Source organism: Misgurnus anguillicaudatus, chromosome 11, assembly GCF_027580225.2.
Source record: "Misgurnus anguillicaudatus chromosome 11, ASM2758022v2, whole genome shotgun sequence".
Classification (NCBI taxonomy): Eukaryota; Metazoa; Chordata; class Actinopteri; order Cypriniformes; family Cobitidae; genus Misgurnus; species Misgurnus anguillicaudatus.
The window spans coordinates 19,530,962-19,552,203 of NC_073347.2; the positions used below are offsets into that span (position 1 = coordinate 19,530,962).

General features: G+C 36.8%; 1 protein-coding gene across 1 annotated transcript; it reads left to right on the top strand.

Moving 5' to 3' along the window:
- The first annotated feature begins 165 nt into the window (after window positions 1-165).
- On the top strand, window positions 166-20,021 carry pgbd5 (piggyBac transposable element derived 5). Its single transcript, XM_055171158.2, has 7 exons — window positions 166-822; window positions 5,578-6,008; window positions 9,045-9,179; window positions 9,697-9,877; window positions 14,915-15,112; window positions 18,916-19,021; window positions 19,263-20,021. Exons 1-7 carry the CDS (start codon window positions 510-512, stop codon window positions 19,456-19,458), a joined length of 1,560 nt encoding a protein of 519 aa, XP_055027133.1. The 5' UTR covers window positions 166-509; the 3' UTR covers window positions 19,459-20,021.
- Window positions 20,022-21,242: the final 1,221 nt, after the last annotated feature.

The window sequence follows — 21,242 nt, forward strand, 5'->3', positions numbered from 1 at the left end:
TACACTATTTTTAAATCATCATGAGGCCCTTGGAAGTTTGTTGAGGCCATCTAGTGGGCCCCGGTCCCAGTATATTATATTTGGAAATGTATTGAATTGGTCTTTATTCTGTGGCAGATGAAATATAATCCTCTTTAACATTTTTTATTCGCTGAGACGTTAATCCCATTGGACAGTATATGGAGACCGAGTCAGGTGATTTCTAAGGAAGCTCCCTTCACGCCCAACCCGGATGCACAGATCGTTTGTGGAGTGGTACGTAGAGGGGGATCTGTTTGTACCGTAGGTTTAGGGGTAGTTCAGCACCACGGGGGAGGGACAGCACCCGGTGAATTTTGCGGATGCTATAAATAAAGATCTCCATCGCTGTTTATAGCACAGAGAACGGTCATACGCCTGCACGGAGTCTGCATTCAGAGAGACCGCATGCCGGATTTTTCGGCTATAAAGAGGTCATTTGCATGCGATTCTCGCCCGGCGTAGTAACCGCACATTGGGACTGACGAACGATGGCGGAGTGCGGAAAGAAGGGACTGTCGCTCCTCGAAAAAGCGCGTTCACGCTACGAGAGCTTGCAGATTTCAGACGACGTGTTTGGGGAGTCTGGAGACGACAGCAGCGAAAATCCCTTTTACAGTACAACGGGCGACTCAAATTCGGACAACTACAATGAGACAAATCTAGACGATGCCCGAGCAGGTGAAACCAGGAGCGGTCAAAGCTGCGGTCCTCCCGGCTCTGTGTCCAATGGCCAAGCGCAGGATGACGGATGGAGCGACGCGCTGCAGGACATTAGCGTGCCAAACTATCCAGACACACATGGTGAGTTAGTTTACCGATCCGTTATAAACTCATATGATCAGCTCAGTTAATGCATTGCAGCTTTATGAGCCTCGAGAGGCCGCGTGACACACTGTGGGTCATACTGTTTTCACGACGAGTAATGAAGATCACTGGTGGGACCCTTTGATGGCAGCACTGGTTTACTTTGATCTCACCCATCAGATGGATGAGACAGGTGACAGTTCTTTAATATAGCCTAAGCCTATGGATGAGAATTGAATCACAATTGCTTAATGCTTAATAACTGGCTATGTGAAATGAGAACTGAAATATCAGGCCAAATGTTAGGTACTCAATCCTTGAGGTCTAATCATTATGCCAGACTCATAGCAGATGTGATTATGATATTAACTCTGACAGGCCAGACGATCATTTGCATGGGTGGTTGAGTTCACCCATATATTTTCTTAATTCTTAGAAAGTCACACTTTAAGTTTGGGAACCCAAAGTTTCTCTTATAGAGGTTTTTGAAGAGGTTTACTGTACAAAGTATCTAGCTTTACATACAATGACACATTAAAGAAACACACCCATATCAGACAACTGGCAATTATAGTCATGGGAGACTAAAAAAGCAAACCCAAAGCAAAAGATATTAAAACCAATAATGCAAAAAAATACAAATACTTTTGTTAAAAAAAAATTGTGTCATATATCCACATTACAGGTCATACAGTTTGCCACAGCGACATACAGTAATGATAACAACATGATTATAATAATAAAAAATATGAATCATCAATAAAATTTAACAGAGATAATATATTGAAGACAGATAGTGGCTACTGTAGTAGACTTCCTTGAATCAAGGAGTAATTAAGCGCTAATGCAAGCCAGACAAGCAAAGCCTGTGGTTTACATAATGTGAAGCGAATCTGTCCGAATAGTCAAGCATTTAGACCGGGCTTGATTTTTGCTTGTAGCTGCACTCCAATTGTCATTTAATGATAGTCTAAATATTCATAAACAGGTCCATGTGCATCATTTACCATTAAAGACATGTGTGGATCAATAAACTTCAGGCTTTATTTCACTCACAGTGCCCCAAGGGTGGTAAATGCATGCAACATATTTAAACGATGCCTGTGTATGTAAAGATTTTTTAGTTGCACAAATATGGAAAAGTATTTAAACGGTGGATGATGCTTTCATGTGTAATATAATACAACGTGCTACGGACATCAAGCATGCTAATAAATGTATAAGTGGAAACTATAATGTTCTTCATATATCACACATTTGCGTTTTGTGTTCGAATGAGACAAGCAGATGCTATACCTTTAATAAATGCCTAACCTTTCCGATGTGGTTACACCGAATGTTCTGTCTGTCACCACGGGGGGAATATTGGCCATCTGGTCACTTTTTCTGCTTGGTCACAATGAAAAATGATGCATTAAATGTAGTAATCAGTCAGCCCTTTAACATTCTGCATTATCGATCATATGCCGTTTTACAAACTTGTTTCCTTGGTTAAAATACTCGCTTTTATTGGAAAAAGCTTACTGTGGGTCAATTACACAAAGTCAGTATTGTTTAGTCCACTAAATAACTAACTTTTGTGTGGTTTTAATCCTTGTGGTGAAGCATCTGTATCAAAACAGTCAAGATCCGAAAGGTGTCTTTCTTGTTGCTTAAAGCAGACGTTTGTTTAAAGAACGAGACACTTTGTTTGACTATCACATTTGAGATGAGGGCCATATGGTAATTCAGCACCTGCCGCGAGATCTGAAAGGATAATATCGATTTATAGCAGCTTGCTTACTTGTATAAAGTAGTTTAGAAAAGATCTACAGGAGCTGGTGTCATCTTTTCAATAATTAATCTTGGAAAATATGTAGCACACGAGCAGCTGTTTTTCAGGACTAACTATAAAATAACAATAAATAAATTAGATGTCCTATATTTGACTGTAAAGCTGAACACATCTATTAAAGTCAGCTTAATGTCATTGTAAAAAGTGATATTTTCACTTTTAGGTGTATTTTTTGTTCTTTTAACTGCAGTAATGCATTGGTACTTTTAAACACATATTAAAAGGGAATGGTGTGGTCATGATCTGGATTAAGATAGTCACGTATTACATTATGCAATAATCCAAAGCCATAACGGATCTTAAGACTTTAAACTCAACATCAGACATTATCCTTATATATTTGTGCTTATTTGGTATCTTTAGAGCTATCATGAGAAATGAAATGGTGGTTTAACAGCAGCTATGTGGTCATGTTAAGCTCTGTATCATACTGTACATAGATGAGCAGGGCATGCAGATTGGATGGTGCAACAAAAATGATGTCATTGTAATCTGTGTTTATTTTGGATTTTAGGAATGGAGACATTCTGTAATTATAATATGACAGTCTTTAAAAATATTTGTTTGAGATGTTTGTATAAGGGTGTGTGCTTTTCATTTGTCAGGACACCTGGGTTCATAGGACAGTTTTATAACTTTACTGTACACATTCTTTGGCCTCAGGGTTGTAAAGCCACAGTTACACTGGTAAATGTGTGGCAAGCTGTGTTGCTTCATGCAATACTGTTCAAGTGTGGGTTAGGATATTTTCGGATCTGTTTGTTCTGTACGATCACATGTTGCACAGTAAATAGGTTTGTCATTTTAGTTAGAAAGTTTTCGATGTGCATGGTTCTGTTTGTTGAATCATGTTGTGTAACTGTAATCATGTGTGTATTAGTCTGTATTTTGTGTACTAGTGCCTGTGTGTGTAATGTGCACTAGGGGCTACAGATTTCTTGTTTGCAGCAGGCATACCCAATAATGCTCTCTTTCAATACAAAACATTTACTGACAAATATAAGCTGCCTGTTTTTCATTGATATAATGCATAATTGGGATCCATAAGAATTGTTTAGAGCTTTTTAAAGCATAAGTAAAATTGAGACATTTTTTTGCCTGTGTGTAGCCTACTGTATCTCTGCCTTAGCATCACTGTGCCTTTAAAGACTGACAAAATGGCCATTAGTGTTAGCCGAGTAAAAGATAAAGAGGGAAGAAATGAAGCAGTTTTTGTGAGATGCTTTTGACAGATTTTAAGTTGATAAGCTCAGCTTCCACCACACACTGGTAATGTACCATATGTTCAGTAGCTGCTGCTGAATTTTCCCTATTAGATCGATGATATGGTTTCAGACAGAAGCCCTGACAAGTTCATATGTGCATCCTGTTTCTATCTAGATTTTAATTTAGATGGGTACTGACAGATGGACCTTGAATTTGCTTGCCAGTTTTGATAGGTGTAGTCATCATGAGTATGAAGTCTTTAATATGTAACATCATTATCTGTTCATTCATTTGTTTTTGTTAAAAGACTTAACTTGCAGTGATGTGTGCTAATATCTGTGTTTACTGTTTACAATCATAATGAAACTATTACATAGTTATATTGCTATACAGTTATTTAGGGACCATTAATCTGGTTTGATGAAATTCAGAAGTGTACATTATATATTTTTGACCCTATCTGTGTGAAATTCAGGCTAAAGTCCTTTTTAATCTTATCACTGTACACTGTAAAAAATAATACGCTGTAAAAAAAATTTATGCAAAAATGATGCACTATATTTTTAAGTAAATCCAGCTTTTATTTTTTGTCAGTGTATGAGATTAAATGTGCATTGTGTAACTTTTAGGACAATCTGTTGACAGAAATGAAATGTAATATACATAACTATATAACAGTGTTGTATAAAGAGCTTACATAATGAATTATGTTTTTATTACCTTAGAACGAGTGTTTTATACACCTTGAGACCCCTCGCCATGTAGCCTTAAACAGATGAACTGCTCTACAGAGTGTGTTTTGTATCTCAAAATGTTTGTCCTGTGGTGGCTACCGTAGCTTCTCTATACGTTTCGAAAGGGTGAGGTGAGCTGTGGACTGAGCCATTGTTTGCAATGTGAAATCTCACCGATAGATGTTGCTAAAATCTACACACAGCACCTTTAACCCTCAAACGCTCCTCGTTTTCTGTTTACACTGTTTACACGTGCATGCGTGTGTTTGTGAGTGTACATGTGCGTGCATTAGGTGACACCCCTTTATGTGTTATTTTTTGAATTTGTGACTGATTTTATTTGCCAAATTCCACAAAAATGCTCTCTGTGGCAGTCATAACTGTGTGTGTTTGTATGTATTTGTGTGAGCATGTGTTTTTTGCATTGCATTTGTGCACAAGAACCAGGCCTTCATTTCTGTGTCAAATTTTTCAGATTTATGCTGGATTTATTGATATTTATTTTTTGACAAATGGAAAAAAAGTAAAATTTTTTGCATTTCCCATTCACTTTCAATTGGGATCATATCGACCCCAAGGGACAGATTGATACAAATTTTTTACATAGCTTTAGAACAACCGAATCAAGCCCAGCTTTTTTGTGTATGTAAAGATAGATTATTTAGGAAAAGTCACAAAGTTTTACATCTCTGAGATGAAGGGAGCCTTTTGTTAACCAATGAAATTTCGTTTGGGGTCATATAGACCCCAAGGACCGATTGAGGGTTAAGAGAATCATCAAAGTTTAATTTCAATCATTCATTTTTTTTTACATGACCTTAGATAATATTTAAGATATCAAGTTTATATATTTCCTAGATGTTCTTTATATTATGTAGGATGAAGAAACAGTAAATTACTAAAAATGATAGCTGGATCACATTGTTCAGCTGCTGTAGGTGAACAATGGCAATATGAAATATTCCACCCTTATTGCAGGTCCAACACAGAAAATGTCGGCTACAGCCACTGCAATGGATTTCTTCCAGATATTTGTCCCTGATAATGCCATCCAGAACATGGTGACTCAAACCAACATGTATGCCAAGAAGTTCCAGGAGCGTTTCGGAAGTGAAGAAGGATGGACCAACGTGACACTGGCTGAGATGAAGGCTTTCCTGGGCTACGTGACTTCCACTGGAGTAAACCGCTGCGAGTCAGTGCTGAGTATCTGGAGTAGTGGGTTCTTCAGTAATCGCAGCATCGCACATAAGATGAGTCAGGCACGCTTTGAGAAGATCCTCAAGTACTTCCACATCGTAGCCTTTCGCTCTAGCCACGGTGGCAGTCAGGGTCTCTATAAGATCCAGCCATTTCTGGACTCACTGCAGCAGAGCTTTGGCTCAGCTTTCCGGCCCTCACAGACACAGGTAAACACACAACACATTATTATTATAGCTTAGAAAAGGCTATGTACTTTGAATTTCTTGAATATTTAATTAAAATGTATTTCTTCAGTGCTTTTCACAATTTTGCATTGTATCATTGAATATTTAGGGTTCCAACACCTTTGACCCATAAATTCCATATGTTTTAAGTCATTCACACAAATAAATAGATTTGTTTTAGAAATTATTTATCAGCTGGACTTTGTTTTGTTCTTTGGAATTAATATATGTTTTTAATTGCACAAATGTCAGATATTACAAAAACAATCTGAAATTTGACATTATTTCATATGGAATCACAAAGAGCAATTTACAATCTTTTAGTTGGCAAAATATTAAGATTAAATATTAATATTTATGAATTGTAGGATTTTAATAGGGCTGTCAAACGATTAATCGAGATTGATCACATACAAGATGGAAGTTTGTGTTTGCATGATTTGGCGTGTGTACTGTGTGTAATTATTTTACATACAGTAGGCTACTGTGCAAAAGCCTTAGGCCACTACCATCAGACTTGTTGTTTTAGAAGTTTTAATGTCCATCCATATTTATTTTTCAGTCTATTTTATTAAGATACAAACAGAAAATACAGGAAATATGTACAAAAAAAAAAAAAAAAAAAATTGCAGGACTTCTTTAGGCATCGTCGGTGTTTAGTGTGACCTTTCTTGGCACAGCGATTTTAAGCAGAATGAAGTAAAAGGATTAATTTCTTTAAATTAGAAATTAGGATTTAATTTTATTTAGGTTTAAGTGATGCAGTTTCTTGTTATTGCTCAAGTGGAAGGGGAATTTACCCTAAGAACTTGACACATCAGTTTACATTTATATACAGTTTTTAACATTTCCTGTATTTTCTGGATGTATTCTATTAAAGAGACTAAGAAACAATTATGTATGATCACTATAACATTGCAAAAATAACAAATATAATTGTGGCATGGTGGCCTAAGACTTTTGCACAGTACTGTATATTACATACAAATAAAACAAAATAAAAATAAATACAAATTTTCTTTAATTTATCCATGCATGTGTATTTTTATATATTAATAATAATTACACCAGTACACGCACATAAATTATGCAAACACAAACTTTTATTTTTATGCAATTAATCATGATTAATCGTTTGACAGCCCTATACAAGCATGTCAAAAATGTCAAAAATAAAATCTCATATGTCATGCAAACTGCACAAACTCCAACCAAATCTTGTCAGTATGAACTTTTTATAAACTAGGACTAGCAGACATATTTCATTTCTGTGCCAGTGGAAAGTGGGTTTATGATTGTGTTATAATTGGTAACACTTGAGATCTGGTCAAGCTGTGTGCTTTATGGTTCAGATGAAATTTCTGTTGTTCAACTATAAAGTGAAGGTGATTTGCAATTCAGAAGTACTTAATGTCTGTGGTACAGTATGTTCATTTTTATTTGCTTTGTGAAGCTCATTTTTTTTTACAGTATTTAACTCTCTAATATAAATTGATATTTATATAAATTATAACTAAACATGCCTATACACGGTTTCATCTGACGCACATGCCATGACGCGATTACGCGTCTGGTTGGAACTTTACTTCCGGTTTCTGTTTGTTTCAATGGTCTGACTAGTTGCTAAACTGAACTCTTAAACAAATACCTCGTCGAAAATAACAAATGTTTTGGTTTCCTAGGTAATGTTGTTTATTTTGCTTGTTATATAAATAAACTACTTTAAAAGGACTTTTGTTATTTTTTAGCTGAGTTTACTGGAAGTTTCATAAAGCCGCATATCATGAAAATCTGACTTTTCCATGTTTAAGTGCTAAAATTGTGTCCCTAGTGCTTCTATCAACCTAAAAAATTTGAAAAAGATTAATCCAGTAACATTCTCTGCAACCTTGTGATGTCAGAAGGGGATAATACCGCCCTTAATCTGCAATATCCGACCACGGCACTGACTTTAGTGCAGAGATCAGCTCATTTCCATTTAAAACACCCAAAAATGTTTTGCTCACACCTACAAAGTGGCAATTTTAACATGCTATAAAAAATGATCTGTGGGGTATTTTGAGCTAAAACTTTACATACGTACTCTGGGGACACCAAAGATTTATTTTACAGCTTTAAAAAGTATTGTGAAATGTCCCCTTTAATGTTTGTATAAACATCAAAATCAGTGTTTTTTTTGCTGATAGCTTATTATGAGTTTTTTTTTTCAAACTTTTTATATATATAAAAAAGAATAATTATCTCCATTTTAGCTTAAAAAATCTAATTTACTTTTCAGATTAGATGTTAATTAGTAAATGCATACACTCATTACTTTTCTACATAACTGCTCTTTGGAGATTTTTTAATGTATGTGCAATTGATGATGTGCCATGTTTGAAAATGTAGGTTACAATTACATTTTGCATTTAAATATTTAGTACATTTTAATAAAACAGCTTTATTTCTTTCATAAAAGATTTATTTCTTCCAGTATTGCTTGGTAGTGATTCGTGACCCATTCATGGCCCATTTCAGAGACAGACATAGAATTACCCTCCTACCATGAGCAAACTAAACACCATCTGTGTCTCTTAGCTTTTCAAGTGTCATGGTAATATCACCTTGACAATGTGTTGTGTGCCAGCCAACCCACTTTGACTGCTGTGGGTTTGATCCCTTATCTCCCATTGGTAAACAATCGAACCACTCAGGGCTACACATAACCAGTTTTACTGCGTCAGATATTGTACAAATGATGCAGGAGTATTAACGTTTTAGATGGTTTTGGTTAAGGGGGTTTATAAAGTATAAAAAGAAATAGTAATAGTGATGATTACCTCACACCAATAAAATATTTGTAGGATATTGTTATTAACATAACCTCAGAACAGATCTGTCATACTTTACACTTCCTCTTATCATTCTCATTAAGGTTCCACCGTTCCAGTATGCATTCCTTGAAGCAACATACTGCAAGTTTTAATGATGCATTTGCAGGTTTTATCATCTCTAAACAAACCTGCTGCTTTCTCTCAGGTCCTTCATGAGCCCTTGATTGATGAAGACCCAGTGTTTATAACCACATGTACAGAGAGAGAGCTGCGGAAGAGGAAGAAGAGAAAGTTCAGCCTGTGGGTGCGACAGTGCAGCTCTACCGGTTTCATCAGTCAGGTGAATACACACGCGCACGCACGCACTCACGCACACACACACACCTTCAGGGGAAGAGCAAGAGGACGTTCACTGATGTCTTACAAATGCATTTACTGCTCCAGCTATTCAGGTCACATTTGCACTAATGGGAAAGACAACTAAATTGATGCCTTACTTGAGTTTGGTGCCATTAGATCATTGATGACCCTGAGGTTTCTAATTAATCAAAAAAAATTTTTGCAAGTCATTTAACATCGTCATTCTCACCCATCCATGCTTATTTGAAGTTTGTCCTATTTTGAAACTCTGTCTTCTGAAAAAAAAAAGCACATAACCAGATGAAGTCAACCCAGAATGTAAAGCCCAGACCACTTATCATAATTGCATTTTTTTTCTTGGTTTGGGCTTATGAAAGAAATAACTGCTGTGTGCCAGTATTTATCGTGCTGAATCTGGTAAATGGTTAGAATCTTGAATAAGTGAAATGAATAATCTAACAGTAATTTAAAATTTTTGGCTGTCTTTTCCTTAACAGATCTATGTCCATCTAAAGGAGGGTCCAGGTCCAGATGGATTGGACACACTGAAGAACAAACCGCAGCTTCACAGTCTGGTGGCCAAGCAGCTCTGCCAGAATCTGTCTGGTCGTAATGCAATCATCTTCACTGGACCAAGTATCACAAGTCTGAACCTGTTTCAGGAATTTGAGAAACAAGGTACTGTGTCTGCAGCAGTCCTTCAGGGTGAATCTACAGAGCCACTGCAAAATGATGTTATATGAGTTTTGAGCTTGCAGTAGGAATTGATGAGGTAGAAAAGTCAGACTGTAAAAAAAGTGCTGCACCTTTATTCTATTAAGCAATATATAATTGAATTAAATCAAAGGCCTTTTAGCAACGCCTCTGGGCGTCCTATCTACATGAATGAGAAAACACAGATATCTCTAAAATTGTGTGCCATCATAATTAAACAACATATTTCAGACCAACAATTAAACCTGACATCAACTGTACTATAAGGATTGTTTATTAAGCTCAAATTGTGTAAAAAACACACCCTTTTTCAGATCATTTCAGCTACTGAGCATGCGCACAGGTTGAAAAGCGCCTCACGAAGGCTTGTTAGATTTTCCCAGAAAAACCCACCCAGTTGCCCTGCGGTCCGGGGGTAAAATCTGCGTTTTTGGCTGGGTTTATCTGGTAAAATTCCTTAAATGCTCATTCCTAGGGTGCTAAATATCACATTATTGGAGTTGTTTCAACTCACGGACATAAAAAAAAGTCTGCGCAACATTATTAAAGTAGCCCAGTTCCGTGGGAAAACTACGGACTTGGCAACCCTTGCTTCACGTACTCTTTGTATAAAGCCCCGCCCCCAGAGAATCATCTGATCGATTGATGATTGGTTCTTTAAACTGGAAGGCGAGACTTCCATCACCAGAGCGACCATATTGAGCATTGCCTTTATAGTAGTTATCAATCTTTTTATATTCAATATCTTTGACTCTACTTACCGTATATTGTCAAATCAGCATTCTGTAGGAAACACTAACTCATGTGCTACTTGATTCTTATCTGTTGGTTCTCTCAGCGTTTTTCTTTTTATTCTCTAATCTTCTGTTATTCAGCATTGAATGTTCTTCATCCCCTGCAGATTTTAATTATGCACTAACAGCATCTTGTGGCAAGCAATAAATGTGGAGAGTAAGAAGGAGTTGACCTTGATTTCTCACAGCAAAAGCATTTTCAATATTCAGACTCAATGAGTGTCTCCAGCTGGGCAGGAAGGAATGAATACAGAGTTAAAGGAAAACACGACCGTTTTTCACTATTTTATTATGTTCTTACCTTAACTTAGACAAATTAATACATGCCTATCTTTTATCAATGCGTGCACTTAATCTTTGTACAGCACGTTTTGAATGTGTTAGCATTTAGCCTAGCCCCATTCATTCTTTAGGATCCAAACAGGGATGAATTTAGAAGCCACCAAACACTTCCATGTTTTTCCTATTTAAAGACTGTTACATGAGTAGTTACACGAGCAAGTATGGTGGCACAAAATTAAACGTGATGATTTTTAAAGGGGATGAAAAATGAGAACTATATTGTATGACGGAAGAGCACTTAGTTTGCAGCACTTCCACCTTGGCGCGGAGTAACATCATCACTCCTGACTACTACACCTCTTGCTTAAACTTCCATTGATATTATAAGGTCAAAGTGTTGCAAACTAAGTGCTCTTCTGCCATACAATATAGTTCTCCTTTTTTACCATATTTTTATTAAAAAATTGCCACGTTTTATTTTGTGCCACCATACTTACTTATGTAGACTACTCATGTAACAGTCTTTAAATAGGAAAAACATGGAAGTGTTTGATGGCTTCTAAATTTATCCCTGTTTGGATCCTAAGGAACGAATGGGGCCAGGCCAAACGCCAACACATCCACAACGCGCCGCACAAAGATCAAGTGCACGCATCGAAAAAAGAAAGGCATGCATCAATTCATCCAAGCTGAGGCAATAACATAGCAAAATATAAAAAAACTGTGGTGTTTTCCTTTAATACACTCTTAAAATAAAATAAAGGTGCTACAGTAGGTTCTTCACAGTTATGCCATAGAACTATCATTTTTGGTTCCCCAAAAAACATTTAGTCAAAAAATAATTTCCTTCTTACCTTTTTATAGTCCAATATTAAAGTTATACAAAATGTTAATGACTGACAGCCTTAGTCGCCATTCATTTTAAAGGTGTAGTGTGTGATTTTTAAAAGGACCTTTTGACAGAAATGCAAAATAATATACAAAACTTATTATCAGGGGTGTATATAGACCTTTTATATTGACCAGTTTTGTGTTTATTACCTTAGAACTAGACCTTTTTATCTACATACACTGAGTGTCACCTTACATGGAAGTCGCTATTTTGTGCTGACATTTTTCTACAGAAGCCCTTAAAGGACATTTTTTTTACTAAGTTGTCACAGACGATGACATGTTTGCCCGGTGGAGGCTACCGTAGCTTCTCTATGTGCTTCAAAAGCGAGGGGTGAGCCGTGGACTAAGCCGTTGGTTGCAATTCGCCACCACACCACTAGATGCCGCTAAAATTTACACACTGCACCTTTAAGTGTATGGGAAAAGTATAGTAAAAGTATGGTGACCTATAACTTCTCTTTATAAAAAAAAGAGTAAAACAATTATATGTAGACTCTCACGCATTAACACAGTGGTCATACTAAGGGCCAATTCAAACTCAATTCATCTTTGAATGTAGGGTATTGTATAATTTATACATCTTACAATGGATGGCATTCTGACATCTTTACCCCAGCAGTTACTCCATTAAGGAAGTGACTTCCAGCGATTTTCAGATCTAAATTCTGTAAAATGCTTAGTGGTTTTAATACCGAGCAATTGGCACAATGCTTGAGGAAAGATTAGTCACATAACTCTCCTGCTGCCTGCTGAGAGGATGAATACGAGCAATCATATCTCATTCAGATGGGTTACAGCGTCTGGCAGAGCTGTGATGGAAGAGATTAACTCACATCTTTTGCAGTCTCACCTTGGCAGACTAAGAAAGGAGACCCCACCCACATTGGGATAAACAAATCACGTGGTTTTTGGGTTAAAAATGAATCAGTTAAGTACATAAACAGTCAGTGCTTAACTCATTCCCCACCACTGACGAGTTATCTTGTCAATTAAAGGTGCAGTGTGTAATTTTTAGAAGGATCTCTTGACAGAAATGCAAAATAATATAGAAAACTATATTATCAGGGTTGTGTAAAGACCTTTTTATAATGAACCGTTATGTTTTTATTACCTTAGAATGAGACCTTTTTTATCTACATACACAGAGGGTCACCTTAAGTGGAAGTCGCCATTTTGTGCCGCCATGTTTCTACAGAAGCCCTTAACGGACAAACTTTTTTTTACTAAGTTGTCTCCGACTATGACATGTTTTTCCCGTGGCGGCTACCATAGTTTCTTTATGTGTTTTAAAAGCGAGAGGTGAGCAGTTAGCAACCTCACCACTAGATGCCGCTAAAATTTACACACTGCACCTTTAAGAGAAAACATTTGCATGATTAGTTTTTATGGTAATGTGTAATACCGCTCTTACCCAATTTATAAAAAACTGAAGCAAAAAATATTAATTTTACACTCTGTGATGTTTTGATAATCATTCTGAATCTGATCTCTAACAAAATTCCTTCTCAAAAATGAAATTATTTCATGTTTTTGCTAATTTTTTTAATAAAAAAAACCCATATTTAAGAGTTTATAAACAGAGAAAAAAAATAAAGATAGGACGAATGTTTTCCAGTTTTGTTTGTTTGTGGTTTGTTTGAATGCTGAGGGTCTTTTCTTTTATTTGATATATTTGTATGTTTATATATTTTTAGAGGAAAATTTTCCTGGAAGGCATTTTGTGAAACATTTGTGAAAATCCCCAAAAATGCTGGCGGGCAACTTTTCAAAATAAAAGGTTGGCGGGGAATGAGTTAATACAGTACTGCCTCCTTACCTTAATCAAGATTCACAACGGTAAGCCAGACAGAGGTGGCGATAGAGAGGCAAATGTTACAGATTGCAGCTTTAAAGGACAAGTTCGGTATTTTACACTTAAAGCCCTGTTTTCAGATTGTTTGATGAAATAGTACGGTTTTGACTGAAATTTCGACATATGCGGCTGCCCCGAGAATCCTCGGGTGTTTGCTGTTTCACCTCCCACCTCTAGAATGGGTGCACAGGCGCACTGGAACAATCCTTCCCAAAATGCATCAAACCCTCGTCCACAAAGACGTGAAACTCACCGAGTGGTCAGGGGTGTTTACTGATATGCTCACACAAAAATCACCGCAAAATACGCACTCCAACAGGTTTTATTGTAGTTTTTGTCCAACTCCATTGACTTGTATTAGATGTGCTGCGAGGTACGGTATTACTCCGCGCCGGGAACTTTGTTTGTATTCTTGCAATTGGCAAAGGTGGATTATTGCCACCAACTGGTCTGGAGTGTCTATTATTCAAGCTCTCAACAGAAGAATGTACGGGTGTGAGGCGTTTGGAAAAATAGGTCCACAAGTTTACAACGAATGCTAAAACACCTGTTGGAAACATCTTTTGCAGCGATTTTTGTGTGAGGATATCATTGAACACCCCTGACCACTCAGTGAGTTTCACATCTTTGTAAACGAAAGTTTAATGCATTTTAGGAAGGATTATTCCAGTGCACCTATACACCCATTATAGAGGTGGGAGGTGAAACACAAACACCCGAAAATTCTCGGGGCAGCCGCATATGTCGAAATTTCAGTCAAAACCATTCTATTTCATCTTAAACAATCTGAAAAGAGGGTTTTAAGTGTAAAATACCGAACTTGTCCTTTAAAGGGAAACAAAAATGTTCGTGGTTTTTGCACTTTGCATTCAGCCAGTTAAATATAAGCCGCCAATAGCAGACTGCTTTGACTACAATCTGAATAAAAAATAATAAGGGATGTACATGAATGGGTAACTATGGTAACTACAGTATGAAATAAATTTTGTTCCCACACTAAACCACAGCACAAATCTATTATGTAGTGCTGATCTATTGCTGCATGCTTATATGATCATTGTAAAACCAGTCTTTAGTCATGAATACTCAAGGCTATATCATCCTCAGTCTGCTGCAGAGATGGAGTTATTATTTAATCAGGATCATGTAATAGTCTGTTTCTCTTCCTCTCTTCTGTAGGGATCTACTGCTGTGGGTTGTTAAGCACCAGGAAGAGTGATTGTACAGGTCTTCCTCAATCTATGCTGATTAACACAGACACCCCACAGCAACGCGGTCAGTCTCGCATTAAGATGAGAGGAAATATGTCTATAATCAACTGGTACAACAAAGGCAACTTCAGGTTCCTCACTAATGCCTATTCTCCTAACAAAGAAGGTACGATGAAAAACACTGAGGACTGAGAGATTTCGTTTATAATGAAAGAAAATATTTTTGCAAGGTTACAGTGCTTGAACATCTTTCCTATGCAAATTATGAATGGCAATAATTACATTGAAACTATCTAAGCTAATAATGTTTTTTGTGATGTTAGTGGATTAAATGGATATTGGGCCCATCAGCACAGTCTCATCTTATTACAATTTTTTATATGGCCTAAACTGTTTAACAGCAGCTATAAATGAGAAGTATCAGTGTTCAGCTTTTTGATTACTGCTGTGTTGTAAAGTGTAGTGATGTGTTAAATTAATCATACTTTGTCTTTAGCATAGCTTGTGCAGAAAGAGATTTATACTTCTTGTGATTTCATATTGTTATTAATCAAAAGTATTATAATATACAGTATGCATTTAATGTTATGCATTTAAAAGTCACTGGTTTCTAGCATATAGTATGTAGCTGTTTACTGTACTGCAAAAAATGACATTCTTATTGAGTATTTTTATCTTGTTTTTTAGTAGAAATATCTGAAAATTCTTAAATCAAGATGTTTTTACTTGATGAGCAAAATGACCTTTAGACAAAAAATAAAAATGTAAGTAAATTTGTGCTTAAAACAAGCAAAAATATCTGCCAGTGGGGTGAGAAAATTTAGCTTAAATTAAGTGTTAAGAAAAAAGAAAACTTATTTTAAGATTTATTTTCCAGCCCAGTCTCACGGCGTTGCGTATAAATAGCACGAAGTGTAAAAATCGTGCAATACATACACCAAATTCCACTTTGCCGTGCATATGATACGCCAGTCCTTCCCATTCACTTAAACGGTGCATCTTTTTTGTCGTTTTATTTATTGGTTTCTCCATTTTTTTTTTTTGCTTTTTTTACCATTTTCGCTTGGGTTTAGGGTTAGAACAACTTTTTGTTATATAAAAATGACATCCTAACCCAAACCCCAACTCTAACCCCAACTCCAAGCGACCATGGCTTAAATATGGACAAAAACATAGAGAAACCTGTATATTAAATAACCTCATTAAGCAAATCTGAAGTCTAACCCTAAACCCAAGCGAAAATGGTTTAAAAAAAAATTGAAAAAAATTGAGAAACCAATAAATAAAACGACAAATAAAAGATGCACCGTTTAAGTGAATGGAAAGGACTGGTGTATCATATGCACACCAAAGTGGAATTTGGCGTATGTATTGCACGATTTTTCGTGTTATTTATATGCATCTAAATGAGACTGTGTAGTATTTTCTCACCCCATTGGCAGATGTTTTGGCTTGTTTTAAGCACAAATTCACTTCAATTGTATATTTTTGTCTATAAACTAGACTTAAAGGTTAGCATGCTCTCAAGTAAGACACAGTTTTTGCAAAACTTCATGTTATCCATATTGATTTAGGGAAAGAGTATCCTGTGTGCCTCAATGTTAGCAAGAAACTTTTATACTTTGGTAGAAAGGCGTAAAGATTCTCAATTCTAAATGTCACCTCGGTCAAAATAAGACAATGATATTAAACTGGTATTATACGTTCATCAAATACTTTCGCTTCAATACCGCTTAATCCCGGCTTCAGGACATTTAGTAATACTGCTTTGTTAGCAGAATCTATTAAGAGTCGAATAAAAAAAATGCTAATTTACAAGAAAACATCAGATGCACTCAGAGGGTTTTGCATGGGAGCTCTTCATATCCTAAAGGAAAACATCACAGTTTTTTAATATTTCATAATGTTCCTACCTCAACTTAGACAAATTAATACATACCTATCTTTTCTCAATGTGTGCACTTAATCTTTGTATGGCACGTCATGAATGTGTTAGCATTTAGCCTAGCCCCATTCATTCCTTAGGATCCAAACAGGGATGAATTTAAAAGCCACCAAACACTTCCATGTTTTCTCTATTTAAAGACTGTTACATAGTTACACAAGTAAGTATGGTGGCACAAAATAAAACGTGTCGGTTTTTTAAGCAGATAAAAAATGAGAACTATATTGTATGGCAGAAGAGCACTTAGTTCGTAGCACTTCGACCTCGGGTGCAGTAATATTGACGGACGTTTGAGCGAGAGAGGGAGTAGTCAGGAGTTTTTAAAAATGTTACTGCGCGTCGAAGTGCTTCAAACTAAGGCCTGGTCCACACGGACACGGGTATATTTATAACCGTGAGTTTTTTCACGCGGTTCGGCCGTTCGTCCACACGAAACCGCGGTATCAGGGCACTGAAACGAGCATATTTGAAAACCCCGGCCAGGGTGAGCTTTTTAAGAAACCCCGGTTACAGTGGTGAAGTGTAAAGAGTAAAACCGGGGGTTTTGCCTTGCGACGTCAGAGTGTGCGCCGTTATCCATTGTGTTTGACGTAAAGATTGTGCGCCGCTGACTGCTTTGTTGATGATTCTGTGCAATGGCGGACGTATCTTGCTAAAAATAACTGTGCTAACAGGGCTTCTAACATGTATACAGATAGATGTATATTGCGGAACACGATTTGGGTTATATCCCCGCCTGCTGGTGTGGCATGCTCTTGACAGCGCTTGATAGCGTGCTTTTGCTTTATCGTGTAGATGGATATTTAATTTAAACCGAGCATGTGTGGACGAGATTTTTTTTAGGGAAAACTCCGGTTATAAATATACCCGTGTCCGTGTGGACTAGATCTAAGTGCTCTACAACCATACAATAAAGTTCTCATTTTTTATCTGCTTAAAAAAACCGACACGTTTTATTTTGTGCCACCACCATACTTACTTGTGTAACTACTCATGTAACAGTCTTTAAATATGGAAAATGTGGAAGTGTTTGGTGGCTTTTAAATTCATCCCTGTTTGGATCCTAAGGAATGACTGGGGCTAGGCTAAATGCTAACACATTCACAATGGCCTGTACAAAGATTAAGTGCACGCTTTGAACAAAAATAGGTATGTATTCATTTATCTAAGTTGAGGTAAGAACATAACAAAATATTGAAAAACGGTGGTGTTTTCCTTTAATTCCTAATATCTGAAGAGCTAGTTTATATAGTTTCATGCTTCTTTCTATAACAGATGCTGCCTTTGAAAACTCAAGGTTTAGACACTACGTAAGCCCATATCCTATAAATAGCTTAGCTTTGCATTTCCCTTCTCCAAAGTCTTCAGAACTCAAAATAGCATATTTCATTTACAAAGTACTTCATTCACTGCCAAAACTGCGGTTTGCATGCCACACTGCTCTTATGAAACACAATGCATCATGCTGTAATGTGCATTAGATTACTAATGGCTGCAACAGATGATGGTTATACCTAAAATAGAAAAATCTTGAATCTAAAAAAATTGCCTTATTTGCTCATTCTCATTCTGTTTTACTTTTTCTACCATGACATACAAATAGAAGGGAGCCCTGCCTTCAAAATCTTTTAAAATGATGCAAACGCAGCAAGATCGATGCAATAATACAACTTTACAAAATATTGGGCTTGTGTCAAACAGATACAGACTGACAGGAATAAAGAGTTTATGTGTAGGGTGATTTATAATGATTTTGATCTCATAATTTACCCCAGTTCATCTTGTTTTTAACTGAATTTTACTTTATTACATTGCTTTAAACATTCTGTGTATTTCTAATCGCATAATAACACACAGATTGTAGTGACTTTTATTGTGTAATCATCAGTAAATGCATGAACCGTTTTACAACCTTCTCCAGTTGCTAAAACCACATCAGTGAAGAGGCAGAGATGCATTGCTGAACATTTGTCAGATGTTAAATTTATACACACTGTGAGTGACATTTGCTTATGATGTTGTAGGAGTGATCATAAAGAGGAAGAGTGGAGAAATCCCTTGTCCTCTCGCTGTGGAGGCGTTTGCTGCACACCTGAGTTACATCTGCAAATATGATGACAAGTACAGCAAGTGAGTTATGCATTACACATGTTATAACCCCATAGAGCACATACTGTAAGCACAGAGGTTGTGATAATGAATTCATTATTACCACGCACATTTATTTAATTTAGTTTACATTCATTAGGCCTCATTAATGAAAAGAAAGCAGAAATAATTAGATTTATATAAGGATCAAGGTTGTGGATAGTTTAAATGTTCTGAATCATGAAAAATAACACCAATAAAATCATCATCTTTTTCCGACCAGGTACTTTATTTTCCACAAGCCTAATAAGACGTGGCAGCAGGTGTTTTGGCTGACCATCAGCATTGCCATCAACAATGCTTATATTCTTTACAAGATGTCAGACGCCTATCACGTCAAACGCTATAGCCGGGCACAGTTCGGTGAAAGGCTGGTCAAGGAGCTGCTGGGTATGGACGACTGCTCACCCACTCAGTGAAAAAAAAACACGCTCCCATTCATACTAACACGAGCATATTCACTTCACATATGCACTTCAGGGTCCCGTTAACTGAACAACCCTATGTAATAATAAAAAAATGTGCCAAGTCTGGTTAAAAAGGGATGTTCCAAATAATTTGCATTTCAAACCCTGTTCTGTCAAAGTCACTGTTGCTGCATGAGAAATATGAAAAACATGCCCTTTGTAGATGTGCAATGATTTTTATCAATAGAGTAACAGTAGTAGTGTTGTTGTAGTTTTGAACCCTGAGGTACGTTTTGTGATTTATCTCTGTTTGTGCACACTGTATCCAACATTCAGCACTGATAGATCTAGTGTATATACTGTATGTGGTGAATGAAAAGTTTTATCAGCAACAGAGAATGTTCTTCAAATCAAGAGTTGATGTTTAAAGGGAGATTTCCCAAATATCTGGGCATTTTTCTATTTTATATCACTTAATATTTATGATCTCTTACTTTTTTAACCAGGCTACTACAACATTAGTGATTTAAACACAGCTGTGGACGTTGTATAATAAAGCCAACAGATACGAATAACTATGCTTTCTCAATACTTTTTGCACTTGGAAGTAGGATTAGACCTGGATTTTCTGGATTCACGTCAATTATTTACATAAAAAAATATATCCACAATATTTCCAATCAAGTCTTTCATTGGCTTCTTATTTATTTGTTCATATATAAAAAGCAAAATAAATCAAATAAATAAATAATTTGCTTAAAGGAATGGTCTACTAATTTTCAATGTTGAACTGTGTTGTTACCTTGACTGGGAATTGTTGGTGCATCCCTCTGCCATCTGTGTGCGTGCGCGTGGGCGCTGGAGCGTGCTGCGACACTTCGGTGGCATTTAGCTTGGCCCCATTCGTTCGATGGTGCCAATCAGAGACAAAGCCAGAAGTGACCAAACACATCAACGTTTTTCCTGTTTGGGACGGGTGGTTGTACGAGCAAGTTTGGTGGTACAAAATAGAATGTAGCGGATTTAAAGGAGGAACTGTGTTTTGTGGCGTGGTGGCACTTTTGGGAGTACTTCGACTCGGCGCAGTTACACCCTCCCTCTCCCATTAGGAGAGTGAGAAGGGGAGCGGACTTTTCAGGCGAGTCGAAGTACTCCCAAAAGTGCTATTACGCCATAAAATATAGTTCCTCTTTTAAATCCACGTAGAAAAGCGCTGCGTTTTGTTTTGTGCCACCAAGCTTGCTCGTATAACTACTCGTCTTGAATAGGGGGAACGTTGATGTGTTTGGTCGCTTCTGGCTTTGTCTCTGTTTGGTGCCGTTGAATGGATGGGGCTGGGCTGGGTGCTGTCGGGGTGTCGCGGCGCGCTCCGGCGCTTGCGTGCGCGCGCACGGATGGTGGAGGGATGTGTCAGCTCTTCTTGGTTGGGGTGGTGACATAGTTTAATATTGAAAATGAGTAGACTATTCCTTTAAGCATACAGTCTAAAACAGGCGTTAATATTATTTTGTTAATCAAATCATTACGAGTCTAGTAAAATATTATTTCTTTTAAAGGCCCTATATAGTATACCAAAAAGAATGTAAATATAATTTATAATAATTTATATTTTTTGATATTTGTGCATTTTAAAGGGACACACTTACTCATTTTCTAGCTCCCCTATATTTGATTTTTGCCGTTTTGTAATCCATTCGGCCGGTCTTCGGGTCTGGCGGTACCGCTTTTAGCATAGCTTAGCATAATCCATTAAATCTGATTAGACCATTAACATCAAAAAATAACCAAAGAGTTTT

What these genes read in the sequence shown, in the direction of transcription:
- pgbd5 (XM_055171158.2), top strand. Translation starts at nt 510, where the DNA reads ATGGCGGAGTGCGGAAAGAAGGGACTGTCGCTCCTCGAAAAAGCGCGT. An exon ending in CTACCGGTTTCATCAGTCAG is followed by an intron (nt 9,180 to 9,696) that starts GTGAATACACAC and finishes TTTCCTTAACAG; the next exon opens with ATCTATGTCCATCTAAAGGA. An exon ending in CTATTCTCCTAACAAAGAAG is followed by an intron (nt 15,113 to 18,915) that starts GTACGATGAAAA and finishes ATGATGTTGTAG; the next exon opens with GAGTGATCATAAAGAGGAAG.